Source organism: Phacochoerus africanus, chromosome 6 (genome assembly GCF_016906955.1).
Source record: "Phacochoerus africanus isolate WHEZ1 chromosome 6, ROS_Pafr_v1, whole genome shotgun sequence".
NCBI classification, from domain to species: domain Eukaryota; kingdom Metazoa; phylum Chordata; class Mammalia; order Artiodactyla; family Suidae; genus Phacochoerus; species Phacochoerus africanus.
Genome location: NC_062549.1, coordinates 33,674,199 through 33,689,267, shown reverse-complemented (window position 1 = coordinate 33,689,267; position 15,069 = coordinate 33,674,199). Strand labels below are relative to the sequence as shown.

Below are 15,069 nucleotides of genomic sequence, written 5' to 3'. Positions count from 1 at the left end.
TCGATCCCTGGCCTTGCTCAGTGTAGGTTGCAGACGTGGGTCGGATCCGCGTTGCTGGCGTTGCTGTGGTTGTGGTGCAGGCCAGCAGCTACAGCTCCGATTCGACCCCTAGCCTGGGAACCTCCATATGCCGTGGGAGCGGCCCTAGAAATGGCAAAAAGACAAAAAAATAAAATAAAATAAAATTAATATTAAAATTAAAAAAGAAAAAAAAAAGGATCTGGCATTGTCACTGCAGCAACTCAGATTGCTGCTGTGGTGCGGTTCGATCCCTGGCCTGGGAACTTCACATGCCATGGGTGTGGCCAAAAAACAAGAACAAAACAAAAAAGAGATTAGATTCCATTTTCTCACTTGTAATCTGAGGTGTGGATTAGGTCAGTGGTTTTCAAACTGTAATCTCTGAGGTAAATTTGAGGTCACTGGTGGGGGAAGGGGAACAGGAGAGGTATCTCAGAGGGAGGGCTTCCTGCACAGCCAGAGCAATGTGCTTTTATTTATGTAATAATATAAGGCTTCTTTGTAACCTCTTACTTAAAGAAGCCATTCCTTGGCGGAACACACACACACACACACACACACACAGTTTAAAAACAAAAGACTTGAAAGTCTAGTCAGGTCCTTTCCAAGTTTAAAATTCTTAAGTTTGCTGCAAGCTTGAACATTAGTGGCCCTCACTGAATCTGATCTGAAGACATGTTTTATTTGTCCTGTACATTATTTTGAATGTTCATATTAAAAAATTTTTAATTTGGATATTTCGCATTTACATCCAGATTTGATTTTATTATGACAAAATTGCAATACCTGACAGCTCTGTGCTCTCATTCCCAAATAACTGTCCCCTAAAGTTGAGTAGCAGCTGCTCCCCATCTACTCCTGCTGTCTTATGCCCTTTGGAATTTATCTTCCCAGCCCCTGGAGGTGTTTGAGCTTTCAGCATCTGAATTACCCTGGGCAGATTGCACAAACATCAGCATTATTGAATTAACCAACGTTGGCACTAGAAAAATTAAACAGAGGATGTGCCTTGCTGTGTTTGCCCTATAAGAAAATTGTTTTAACGTAGCAAAATGTTACTTTCACTTTGTCTGCCCTTAAAGTGGGCAATAATAGTTCTTAAGTGCTGACCATCAGTTTATTTATAGCTATTGCAGAATGGCTTCTGAGTTATAAGAGTTAAACATACTGTGTTTTAATTCTCTCCATCGTGGTAGCTGATCAATAGACAGCCAACATTTTTAGGAATTGGGCTTATGTGAGACAGTAAACAAAGAAAGTAAAAAACCAGGTGCCTATGCCTCCCCTTGTTCCACCTCAGTCTCAGAGGAGCGTACTCACATGGGCTGGGTGTTTGCCCCCATGGGACAGAGAAAATTGAGAAAAGTGCTCTAGTGTTTGCTCTCCAACAAGCTTCTGTTAGGTGACAAAGAGGCCTCAGCACCATTCAAATAAGGGAGATTCAGTGTACAACTGTGGCTGTCCTGTCCTGGCTCAGTCACTTGGCCCCAGGGTGAACTGGGGTGAACTCTTCACTGGTCCAAAGATCTCCATAGGCCTTGTCCTCTAGGTTTTGGGTGTGGGATCTGTGTGTGCCCTTTAAAGCAGACTTGTTAATGGTAGTGTTGTAATCACATCTTATACTTATTAAATTTTTTGTTTATTTGGCCTTTCACTTACTAAGAAATAGGCATTGAAATTTCTCCTTGTGATTGTGGGATTGTCCAAGTATTATTACACAAAACAGCATGGATGAATCTCAAAATCATGCTGCATAAAAGAAGCCAGACAATGGAGTTCCCATCGTGGCGCAGTGGTTAAAGAATCCGACTAGGAACCATGAGGTTGCGGGTTCGGTCCCTGCCCTTGCTCAGTGGGTTAACGATCCGGCGTTGCCGTGAGCTGTGGTGTAGGTTGCAGACGCGGCTCAGATCCCACGTTGCTGTGGCTCTGGCGTAGGCCAGTGGCTACAGCTCCGATTGGACCCCTAGCCTGGGAACCTCCATATGCCGAGGGAGCGGCCCAAAGAAATAGCAAAAAGACAAAAAGGCAAAAAAAAAAAGCCAGACAAAAAAGCATATATACTGTATGATTCCCTTTGTGTAAAATTCTAGAAAATACCACTCTGTAGTGGCAGAAAACAGATCAGTGGTTGGCAGGGAAGGTTATGGGTAGGGCTGGAGGTGTTCACGAGGGGGAGATAGGAGAGCTTACCAAGAAGCAAGAGGAATCATCTGGTAGTGATGGATAAATGTGTTACCTTGATTGTAGTAATGGTTTCAAAACCCATCCAAGGGTGCACTTTACTTATGTTCAGTTTATCGTACATCAGCTATACCTGAACAAAGCTGGGGAAAAACCCTCAGTAGTAAAGGCTTTTAACAGAAAAATGATAACCCTGCTCAGCCTTTTCTGTCCTCCCCAAAGGCTGCCGCTTTGAGCTCTTTTAGGTGTCATTCTGCTGCGTAGGCCATATTCAGGTATGCTTAGTCTGTTATTTATTGATTCATCAGTTTAGAACTTCAGTCAGTATCTGTTTAGTCTTTCCCAAGTTGATCATTTATTTCTCTTACTCTATGACTTTTAATTCTCCTCTCAGCCTCCTAATGCAGTTTTTGGTTAAATCAACAGTGCTAGCATTACTAGGAATATTAAATATTTCACACCCCTGAATCAAATAATACTTTGATTGCATTGATTTCCTTAATACCTTCCCCCCGTAGGTAATGCAGCGATTGCATTTTTCCCCATTCGTTTTGTTTTCTGTGCCCCTACAGCTAATTTTCATATGGCATGACAGACTTGTTAGACATCTAGCAGTAGTTATCCCAGATGCTCAGAACATCACCGTCTCTTAGTTCCAGTCTCCCCTGCCATCCCCTTGGAGGTCTTCCTTCTTCAGCTCTCTGTCCTCCTGCCCATATGCTCTGGCTGCTCTCTGGTTTAGATACGTAGCTGTCATGCTGTGGTTTCCTCATTCTTAGTGTCAGCTCAACTAATTCCTGAGTCCCATGTCATTTTCCTTCCTGGTTTATTCATATACTCTGTCAGTTTGTTTTAGGAATACTACCTAGTTGCTTCCTAAAAAGACATATTTGAAAGTTAAAATTTTTACTTCCATACAGGGCCAGAAAGGTATTTTACTGTCACCTAAATGTTCAGTTGGGTATAGAATTCTAGGTTGAAAGTAGTATTCCTTCAGAATATTAGAAGCTATTTCTGCATTGTCTTCTAGCATCTGATGTTATTAAATTTTCAGAATTTAATTCCTTTGCATGTGACCTGTTTTTTTTTCTATCTGGAAATATTTATGATCTTCTCTTTATCTTCATACTCTGAAATTTTTTGACATGACTTGTCATTGTTCATTTATTGCTCTGGATAGTTATTCATTTATTCAGTAAATATTTATAGATAAATCACTCTACACACACACACACACACACACACACACTGGTCTAGGCACTGTGGATATAGCAATAAAATAAAATAGGCAAAATCCCTTCCCCTCATGGAATTTACATTCTAGTAGTGAAGGTAGAAATTAAGAAATAAACTAGTGAATATATAAACTAGAAATCTAATGAAATGTCAGATAGTGATAAGGGCAATAAAGAAATATATGAAATAGTAATGGAACAGAGAATAACTATAATTTTTTATGTAGGATGGGCAGGGAATGCCTCTCTGGGGTGACAGTTGAGCAGAGACACAAGCCATGTGACTATCTGGAGGAAGAGTAGTCTAGATGACGGGAACAACAGATGCAAAATTCTGAGGCAGAAATGTATATGGAATGTTGAGAGGCAAAAGGCCAGTTTAGTGCAGTGGAGTAAGAGAAAATGCAGTAGGAAATGAAATTGCTAGCGGCCAGGAATTGTGTTAGCCTTATAGAACTTAAGGACTTTGAAATTTTTTCTATTGTTGTTTGAATAAGGACAAACATATTTTAAAGAATCACATTGGTGGGAGCATGGGTTAATATGGAGATTGACTGTAAGGTCAGCAAGAGTACTTAACAAGTGAGACCTGTTAGGAGGCTCTTTCCGTAGTCTAGATGCAAGAGATTGTGATCTAGATGTAATAACTCAGTAACGGTGAGAAATGGTCACATTTGAAATATATTTTTAAGGGAGAGCCAATAGGATTTGCTGATGGATTGGCCGCAGGGTGAGAGAAAGAGAGGGGTAGAGGATGAATCTGGCCTGAGTAACCTGGTGAATGGTAAGGCCACCTTACTGAGATGGGGACTAAGGGAGTGTTTGAGTGAGAGCATGCAGTGGGCTTGAGCTGTGTTTTGAACATTGGGTTTGAGATGAATGTTGACAGCCAAGTGGAGTTGTCCAGGAGACAGATGGTCATTCAAGTCTAGGGTTCACAGGAGAGAAGGAGACCAGAAATAAATTTAGGAATCCTTCATGTGTAGTTGTATTTAATACCATGGTTCTGGATGAGTTCCTCCTGAGAAGTGGGTGGACATAGGGTAGAGGTCTGAGGATTGAGCCCTGGAGCTCTTCGGTATTTAGAATTGAGAAGTGGAAGAAATCAGAAAAGAAACAGACTGTGAGATCAGTAGGAATTCAGGAAAATTCGTATTCTAGAATCCAACTGTAAAAAGTGTCTCAGGAGGAGGCCAGGGTCCACTGTGTCAAATGTTGTTAAAAGTTGAACGTTGGATTTGACAGTGTGAAGTTTATTGGTAACCCTGACAAGCAATTTCACTGAAGTGTGGGGACAAAACCTGATTGGAGAGTGGGCTCAAAAGGGAATGGAAGAGCAGAATTGGAGAAACTGTGTAAAGACAACTTTTTAAAGGGATTTTTCTATAAAGGGGAATAGAAAAATGAAATAATACTTGGGTGGGAAGAGGACTGTGAAGTCAGGGAAACATACTGTTCTTTTTTATGTTAAGAGACAATACAGTATGTTTGTATGCTGGGGGGTCATTATAGCATCGAGGGAGGAAATGATTGCAGAAGAGGAGGCAATTGTCAGAACAAAGTCCTTGGCTAGACCAGTGGGAAGGGATCTCGTGTACAAATGGAAGAGCTGGTTGATTGGAATTCAAGCTGTTCAACCACTGAAGTAGGGAAGGGAGAGAATGGATAAGCTGCAGGTAGCTTGGTACATTTCATGAGAGGATCTAGAAATTATCTTCTGATTATTTCTTATTTCTCAGTAAACTAGAAACAAAATCATCAGCTGAGAAGATGGACTGTGAAACTAGAGGTTTGAGAAAAAGAGGAGAATGTGAGAGAGATCTCTGTAAAAGAGACCTAATTGAAGTTTTAGCCCAGAAATGTCTTAGTAGCAGGGTGCTCCCCACCTTTCCAGTTTGGAAACTGGTGTCCTTCCCTTCTAGGAAATGTTAACTTCTTTATTGGATAATCACCCCCAGTCCCAATTCCCCTTTCCTTTCTGGAAGTCCTTTCATCAGGAGCTGGATACTTGGACTGATCCTCTGATTATCCCTCTCTTCTTTCAGCTTTATCTTCTAATCTTTTTTTTTTTTTTTTGGAGTTTTTCATTTCAGCTATCTTACTGTTATTATTTTTTACAGCTGCACCTGCAGCATGTGGAAGTTCCCAGGCCAGGGGTCCAATTGGATCTGCATCTGGGGCCACAGCCACACAACCCTGGATCCGAGCCACATTTGTGACCTGTGCCACAGTTTGCAGCAGCGACAGATGCTTAACCCTCTAAGCAAGGCCAGGGATAAAACCCACATCCTCACAGAGACAACATCAGGGCCGTAACCTGCTGGGCCACAGTGGGAATGCCTCAGCTATCTTATTATTTTTTTAATCTTCCATAGCTTCTTATTCTTTTTAATGGATGCAATAGATTCTCATTTAAGTTATTAAGGTTTTTGTTTGTTTTGTGTTTTGTTCTGTTTCTTCCCTGAATAGTCTGTTTCCTCCAAATATCCTTTTATCTGCTTGCTTGTTTTGCTCTTTGTGTTTTGTGATGCTTTCTTCAAATGCTTGATGATCCTTGGCTGCCCATTTGTATTTGTGTGTGGCTTTGAAAACCTCTGTGTGTGTGAATGGGGCTAGTTACTGGTGGGCTTCAAAGGGAGGTAAGCTTGAGGTCAGCTGGCTTTTTCATTGCCAATGTGTAGAGGTCTTTTCTTCAAGACCATTGATTTTTTTTTTTTCAAAGATTGGGGATGGTGGGTATATGCCTATATATGTCACCCTTTGGGGGCCAGAGCAGGAAAAGAAAGTGAGGGCTTCCTGTTGCCATAGGTAGGCTATTATTCAGTATCTCTTCCCTCACTGTGGGTTGTCCTTCGGCCCTGCTCTGTGCCTACTACCCAAGTGCAGGACATCTCTGCGCCATCTGGCCTGGACACCATCCTGGTGGAATGCGTTGATCATCTGGCTGCATGGGGTCGGGCTTGGGGAGTGACGTAGCGAGGAACTAATTTGTAAACATTCAAGTTTAGCTTCAAAGAACTAAGACTCTCAGGTTCTTTAGGGCAAAGCAGCTCATTCCCATGTGAATCCCTCCATTTCTTCTTGGTCTTCATTAAGTCCTCACCACTCCTCTAATAGCTTTCTGTTCCTCAGAGTTTGGGGTTTTCTTTTTGTTTTGTTTCACTTTTCTTCTTCGGAAAACTCAGATATTCTAATGTAATTCCTCTTGTTCCCTTACTGATAGATCAGTACCTTTTTTTTTTTTTTTCTTTACTGTCGTGTTAATAAGGACACGAGGAGGAGGGAAAGGAGATCGACATATGTGGTCAACTCACCATGTTTTTCCAGAACACATGCACACTCTCTAAAGGGTGATCATCGCAGTAACGAAGACTTGTTGAGTACCTCCCAGTTCCCAGTGCTTTACATTTATTAACTTGGACTCATAATGGTCTTGTGAGACAAGTGCTGTTATTATTGCCATTTTAGAAGTGAAGAAACCAAGACACCAAGTTCCCACTCTGGTTCAGTGAGCCAGTGATCTGGCTTGTCTCTGTGAATTCGATCCGAGCCCTGGCACAGTGGTTAATAATTTGGCAATGTCACAGCTGTAGCATAGCTCTCAGTTCTGGCTCAGATTACATCCCTGGCCTGGGAACTTCCATATGCTATGGGAGCTGCTGAAAAAGAAAAAAAGAAAAAAGAAACTAAGGCACAGAGAATTTACGTAACTTGTCAAAGTTATAAAACTAGTAAGTGTGAAACTAGCATTCAAAAATCAGCTGTCAGGGAGTTCCCATCACGGCTCAGTGGAAACAAATCCAGCTAGTATCCATGAGGACTCAGGTTCGATCCCTGGCCTTGCTCGGTGGGTTAAGGATCCAGCATTGCCGTGAGCTATGGTGTAGTTCGCAGACATGGCTCAGATCCTGTGTTCCTGTGGCTGTGGTGTAGGCAGGCAGCTACAGCTCCAATTTGACCCCTAGCCGGAAACCTCCAAAAAAAAAAAAAAAAATCAGCTGTTAGAGACTGCTGAGACCCCTCCTGGTTAATACTTTCTCATACAGTATCCCATTCCTTATTGAAAAATCCCGGGAATTTAGCATGTCATCCTTGGGCTCTGTGATCAGGTCTGGAGAACTTCCGCAGTCTCCTCTCTCTCTCCTCTGTCCTCGACTTCGCCTCTTTGACCTTATATTCTAATCATACTGAACTTCTTGCCCCGAATGCACCATGGTCTTATGGTCCTTTTGCATTTTTCATGCTGTTCCCTTTACCCCAAACATTCCTTTATTCTCCAGAATGCTCGATATAGTGTTAAGGGATTTCAACATAGACTTGTAAGTTGGATATTTGTATAATCTGTTTCACCTAGCAATCAACTCATGCTTTTGATTTGTCTTGATTTAGTATGCCCTCTTGAAAAGTGCATAATTGAATAAAATAATATTCCATCGCATATGAAGGGTTCTTATGTCTAACTAAACAAAATTATCTCCTCAATATTTGGTTGTATTGAGAGTGAGATTTAAAGATTCTTTTGGAGTAGAAGTGAAAACATGTATATTTCAAATAGTTATGGATTAATTTCATTCACTTGTTACATTAAAATGTTTTCTAACCTTGTGTTACTGTTTTTCTTAATAGCCTTTTCTCCCTCTTGCGAATCTGGAATGTTCACCAAATGTTGAAACTTTCCTTTGCAAAGCTTTTGTACCAACCTGCACAGAGCAAATTGATGTGGTTCCACCCTGTCGTAAATTTTGTGAGAAAGTATATTCTGATTGCAAAAAATTAATGGATACTTTTGGGATCCGATGGCCTGAGGAACTTGAATGTAACAGGTAAATTATGTTTTATGCTTTCAACTGAAAGCTACTGATAATATTTTAATATTGGTGTTGGTTTTCCATAATGTTAGTGGTAGGCTTTCATTATTTAATTCAACAAATGTTTGTTGCACATTTAATATATGTCAGGCACTTACTATAGATCAATGCTGTAAACAATGGTGAGCAAAACCAGACTTGGTTCTTGTTCTCAGGGAACTTAGAGGGGGATGGGAGGAACGGAGAGTAATCAAATAATCATAAAAATAAATGCAAAATTACAACTGTGCTAATATAACAAAGGAGGGTACATAGTTCCCTGAGAATGTGTGATGGTGCCTTGGCCCTAAACTGGGAGGAAATGAACCTTTTCATCATTCACTGACCTTTTTGCACATTAGCCTTGATTAATTGCTTTTATCTCCTATTCTCTAGGCATTGGGAGCTTGTAATTTGACATATTCTACTGATAAAATGAGACCTCATGTAATAAATCTGGAGAGGAAGCTGGCTTCCTTTTTGTTTCTTTATCTGTAGACTAAAGAAACTATAGAACTTTTGTGGAACTCCTACTTCTGGTAGATGCATAATCACTTTACAGGACAACTGGTAATATATACTAGAGGTGAAGATATGCATTCTCTACCTCTTAGTGAAAGCTCTTTCTATAGAAACTTTTCCACACACAAGGAATCATTAACAAGAATATTTATTTTAGGAGTTTCCCTTCGTGGCTCAGTGGGTAACGACTAAGAACCATGAGGTTTTGGGTTCGATCCCTGGCCTTGCTCAGTGGGTTAAGGATCCAGCGTTGCGGTGAGCTGTGGTTTAGGTTGCAGATGTGGCTCAGATCCCGTGTTGCTGGGGCTCTGGTGTAGGCCGATGACTACGGCTCCGATTTGACCCCTGGCCTGGGAACCTCCATATGCCATGGGAGCGGTCCAAGAAATGGCTTAAAAAAAATTATTTTAGCATTATTCATTTTTGTTTTTTGTTTTGTTTTGTTTTGTTTTGCTTTTTAGGGCTATACCTGCGGCATATGAAAGTTCCCAGGGTAGGGGTCTAATCAGAGCTACAGCTGCTGGCCTACACCACAGCCTCAGCCACGTGGGATCCAAGCCACGTCTTCGACCTGCACCACAGCTCTCGGCAACACCGGATCCTTAACTCACTGAGAAAGGCCAGAGACTGAACCCTCATGGGTACTGGTTAGCCTTGTTACTGCTGAGCCACAATGGGAACTTCTGTAATTTTTTTAAAATGAGAAAAAGTCTGAAATTCCTTTGTAAGAGTGATAAGTAAATTTTGGTGTAGTTACACACTAGAATACTACCATACAATTATAAGATGAATGCAGTTGACCCAGATCTGTCAGTGTGGATAACTCTAAAAATTATAGTGCCAAGTCACAAGTGTAATAAATATAGCTCAATGTCATTTATATAAAGTTCAGAATCTATGAAACAATGCTATATAACATTATAGCTAGACAATAACATAGTAAAGATATTAAAAAATTCATGAGAAATAAAAACTGAACTTGCAGTAATACATATTTTGGAAGAGAGAGAAAAGAGAATAGGACCAGAAAGTGGTCCCAACAGTGACTGAAATGTTACGTTGCTTTATTTAAAAAGGTATAAAGCAAAACCGATATGATACTACCTTTTGAAAAAGCTTGTAGATACATCCATGGGTTTTTTTAGTGGACATACATTTTATTTTTACCTGAAGCTTACTTAAAACTCTTTCTCTTTAAACACCTCTACTAATTTCTAAACCATGTGAATCCTCCAAAATAATTCTGGTGTGTGGAAACTCAACTGAGTGGTAAAATTCCGCACAAAACAGAAATACCCGCTTTGTGTGCCCAGAACTGCCCATAAACAAGGGAGGCAAACAGCCAAACCCCAGCAAAATGGTGATGTGAGTCAAGCTGGTCCAGAGCCTTCCTCTTGGTGTCTTCTTCCCCTTCTTTGAGAACTTAGAGATCACTTGAACTCTCTTCTCTCCTTCCAGGAAATGATCTCATTTCAGTCATTTTATTTGTTATCACCTTACTATGTGGTTGATCTACTGTGTTCATGAACGTTAGAAAATAAAAATTAGGAGTTCCCGTCGTGTCTCAGCAGAAATGAATCTGACTAGTATCCATGAGGTTGCAGGTTCAATCCCTGGCCTTGCTCAGTGGATTAAGGATCTGAGGGTCGCGTGAGCTGTGGTGTAGGTCGCAGATGCAGCTTGGATCCCATGTTGCTGTTGCTGTGGCTGTGGTATAGGCTAGCAGCTACACATCTGTTTTGACCCCTAGCCTGGAAACTTCCATAGGCCTCGGGTGTGGCCTTCAAAAGACTAAATAAATAAATAAAAGTTAACTTTCTCAAGACTTTATTTCAATTGCTATAAACAGACAAGCCCGCACTTTTTGTCTAGAGTCCAATCAAGATAAATTCTTTCTTGGAGTTCCCGTTGTGGCACAGTGGTTAATGAATCTGCCTAGAAGCCATGAGGTTGCGGGTTCTATCCCTGGCGTCTCTCAGTGGGTTAAGGATCCGGCGTGGCCGTGAACTGTGGTGTAGTTTGCAGACGTGGCTCGGATCCCGCGGTCCTGTGGCTCTGGTGTAGGCCGGCGGCTACAGCTCCGATTCGACCTCTAGCCAGGGAACCTCCATATGCCGTGGGAGTGGCCCCAGAAAAGGCAAAAAGGCAAAAAGACAAAAAAAATAAAATAAATTCTTTCTTAAATATTTAGGGAGTTCCCATTGTGGCTCAGCAGATTAAGAACCCAGTTAGTATCCGTGAGGATGTGGGTTTGATCCCTGGCCTCATTCAGTGGGTTAAGGATCCATTGTTGCTGCAAGCTGCGGCATAGGTCACAGATGCTACTTGGATCTGATGTTGCTGTGGCTGCAGTGTAGGCTCGTAGGTGCAGCTTGGATTTAACCCCTAGCCTGAGAACTTCCATATGCTGCAGGTAAGGCCCTAAAAAGAAAAAAAATTAGCCTTGAAATCAGAAATAACTTAAAAATCATTAATTGATTAATTATTTTCCAAGCAAGGGAATTTTCATGTTCACTTGCTTAATATTCAATATGTATGTTAGCGTTTTGGGGCCTCATTAACAGCTCTAAGTTCTTAGTCAACTTCAAAACTTTCTCCCCAACTCTAAACCTGTAATCCATTTAAGTTTGTATGTCTTCCTGTCAATTATGAATGCATAAGGAAATATGTAATAGTTGGAAAGCATAGCATTGCTTTGTTTAGTTTTTTTAAATAGTGACTCAATAAAAATGTTGACTTATTTAATTTTTAAATTCTTCACAGGTTACAATACTGTGACGAACCTGTTCCTGCAACTTTTGATCCACACACAGATTTTCTTAGTCCTCAGAAGAAAATAGAACCAGTCCAAAGAGACATTGGATTTTGGTGTCCAAGGCATCTTAAGACTTCTGGGGGACAAGGCTATAAGTTTCTTGGAATTGACCAGTGTGCACCTCCATGCCCCAACATGTATTTTAAGAATGATGAGTTGGAGTTTGCAAAAAGTTTTATTGGAATAGTTTCAATATTTTGTCTTTGTGCAACTCTGTTCACATTCCTTACTTTTTTAATTGATGTTAGAAGATTCAGATACCCAGAGAGACCAATTATATATTACTCTGTCTGTTATAGCATTGTATCTCTTATGTACTTTATTGGATTCTTGCTGGGCAATAGTACAGCCTGCAATAAGGCAGACGAGAAGCTAGAACTTGGTGACACAGTTGTCTTAGGCTCTCAAAATAAGGCTTGCACCGTTTTGTTTATGTTTTTGTATTTTTTCACAATGGCTGGCACTGTGTGGTGGGTGATTCTTACCATTACTTGGTTCTTAGCTGCTGGGAGAAAGTGGAGTTGTGAAGCCATTGAGCAAAAAGCAGTGTGGTTTCATGCCGTGGCCTGGGGCATACCCGGTTTTCTGACCGTTATGCTTCTTGCTATGAACAAAGTGGAAGGAGACAATATTAGTGGAGTTTGCTTTGTCGGTCTTTATGACCTGGATGCTTCTCGCTACTTTGTACTCTTGCCGCTGTGCTTTTGTGTGTTTGTTGGGCTGTCTCTTCTTTTAGCTGGCATTATTTCCTTAAATCATGTTCGACAAGTTATACAGCATGATGGCCGGAACCAAGAGAAGCTAAAGAAATTTATGATTCGAATCGGAGTCTTCAGTGGCCTGTATCTTGTGCCATTAGTGATGCTTCTTGGATGTTATGTCTATGAGCAAGTGAACAGGATCACCTGGGAGATAACTTGGGTCTCTGACCATTGTCGTCAGTACCATATACCATGTCCTTATCAGGTAAAAGCTGTCATTTGTATTATTTCACTACTGAATTTTAACAGAGAAAATGTTCCCTGGAAATATCTTTTGAGTTAGTCATGAGCATAAAATTAGATTTCAGGTGCGAAAATCCAATAGACAGAGGGAATTGTTCCCTATGCATCAGTTTCCTCAAGTTTTAGCTTCAGTTCCAGTAGTAAAAGTGTCTCCTTTTAGCTGTTCTTTTAAAATTAAATTGGATTGCAAAGGCAGATTAAAATAGTGATGAAGAATGGAGTCAGGGAGTTCCCGTCGTGGCGCAGTGGTTAACGAATCCGACTAGGAACCATGAGGTTGCGGGTTCGGTCCCTGCCCTTGCTCAGTGGGTTAACGATCCGGCGTTGCCGTGAGCTGTGGTGTAGGTTGCAGACGCGGCTCGGATCCCACGTTGCTGTGGCTCTGGCGTAGGCCGGTGGCTACAGCTCCGATTCAACCCCTAGCCTGGGAACCTCCATATGCCGCGGGAGCGGCCCAAGAAATAGCAACAACAACAAAGACAAAAAGACAAAAAGACAAAAAAAAAAAAAGAATGGAGTCAGAAGAACAGTCTTATGGGAGAAAATGAAGGGTAACTTCTGCTGAGTTGGGAGGTGTTTTTAATTCTTCATTTACTTGGGAAAACCCTTATTTGGGTATATTTCATTTGATCATATCCTCTTATATTTTGCTTTTATATTCTTATGACAATAGAACTTAGTTTTTGCCTAAACCATCGTGTCATTTCTCTGACAAAAAGCACAATTAAAACAAAATATGTTTCTGATGTTTCTAATTGGATTAAGGTGGTGATTTTAAGACTTAAAAAAATAAATATTTGAAAATAGAAAATCTCTAAAGCATTTTAGTTGAGTTTTTAAATAGAAACTTTTTAATAGATTGCATACATTTTTCTTGAATATTTATATATGGTATTAAGTGGTTATACTTGGTGTGAGTGCTGTCATCACAGTATTTCAAATCAAACAATATGCAGGCTGAGTTATTTTACATAATAATTTATGTTGTAGAAAGTTACTGCACTGCAACACAGTGGAACCTACTGTAAATACTGAAGTGTGGGGACAGTGGTTTTACTTACCTTACTTCCTGTCCATGGTCTGTTATCCATTGTCTGCTTTTACTATATAATTAATAAGGGTGCTGTCTTAAAGGGATCAGCTATATTAAATGTCTAGATTCCTCAGTATTTTGGGCAAACTAGAGGGGAAGCAACTATTACACACTGCTAAAAAGTTTAAGTTACATGATTTTTTTTAAAGATTACATTTCATGTAAAGAAAGAAACTATATCATAAAATGAGAAAATTCTAATCTTCAAGTGGGGAAGGACTTATAAAATTCAGGAGCTATAAAAGAAAAGATTGCTAAATTTGACAAAAGAAAAATTTTTTTTTCAGATTCAAAACCCCACCATAGTCAAATTTAGAAGACTAACTGGGAAAATTTATTCACAAAACACCACATCATAAGTGAAGAGCTAATTTCCTTATTTAAAAAGAGTTCCTGTAGATCAATAAGAAAAAACTAACAGGTCATGCTGTAGCACCACGGCATTGCTGGAGTGCTGGGCTGCAGTTTTGATCCCCAGCCCAGCACAGTGGATCCAGGGTTGCTGCAGCTGCAGTGTAGGTTGCAACTGCAGCTCAGATCTGATCCCTGGCCTGGGAACTCCATATGCATGGTGTGGGGGGGCCAGAAAAGGGGGAAAAAAAGAAAATAGCTAATGATCTGATATAAAAACGAGAAAAGAATATGTAGAGGGGTCACAGAAGAGGAAAACAAAAAACCTATTCTTGAACATATGAAAAAATATTACAAGAAAAATGCAAATTAAAATTATAATAAAATTGTATTTCTGCTTATGACATGGCAAACGTCTGAAGGTTTTATAACCACTGTATTGACAAAACTGTGGCAAAATACATGTTCTAGACTTTGCTGTTAAATTAGTTCAACCTTCCCTGGAAAGCGTTTTAAGCGTTTTAATAATATTTATCATTTAAGATGCACGAACTCTTTGATCCTGTCCTTCTGGGAATTTATGGACAGATCTCAAAATGTGAGAAATTACACATATATGAAGATAGTCACTGCAGCATTGTTTGCAATAGCAATAGATTGGAAATAACCTAAATATCTATTAATGGGGTAGTTGAATATATTATAGTTTATTAATAAGTGTACAAAACAAGGTGAAATGCAGAAGGTATTTTGGCACTTGTGTAACCTTTAAAAATAATATTTGAGAGTTTATGCTTGAAAGAAAAATATGATCTAATTTTTACAGAATTTCCACATTTTTACATTTTACTTAGGCTTATTTTGCTCTAACCAAGTTTTTGTAAGATAAACATCAATGATGCATAAAGACTCTAAAGTAGTATGTTGTTTTAATGAGTTTAAATGTATTTTTTGTAGATTATAGTTCAGGAAAATAGATTAATATTGAGGTAGATAT

General features: G+C 39.9%; 1 protein-coding gene across 3 annotated transcripts in view; it reads left to right on the top strand.

The window, feature by feature from the left end:
- The window catches only part of FZD6 (frizzled class receptor 6), a 35,022-nt gene that overhangs the window by 14,764 nt on the left and 5,189 nt on the right, over positions 1 to 15,069 (top strand). For all 3 annotated transcript variants that reach the window (XM_047783482.1, XM_047783480.1, XM_047783481.1), the window contains 2 exons: positions 8,067 to 8,263; positions 11,573 to 12,590. In XM_047783482.1, coding sequence (XP_047639438.1) covers positions 8,067 to 8,263; positions 11,573 to 12,590 — 1,215 coding nt within the window. The remainder of the gene's footprint in view (positions 1 to 8,066; positions 8,264 to 11,572; positions 12,591 to 15,069) is intronic.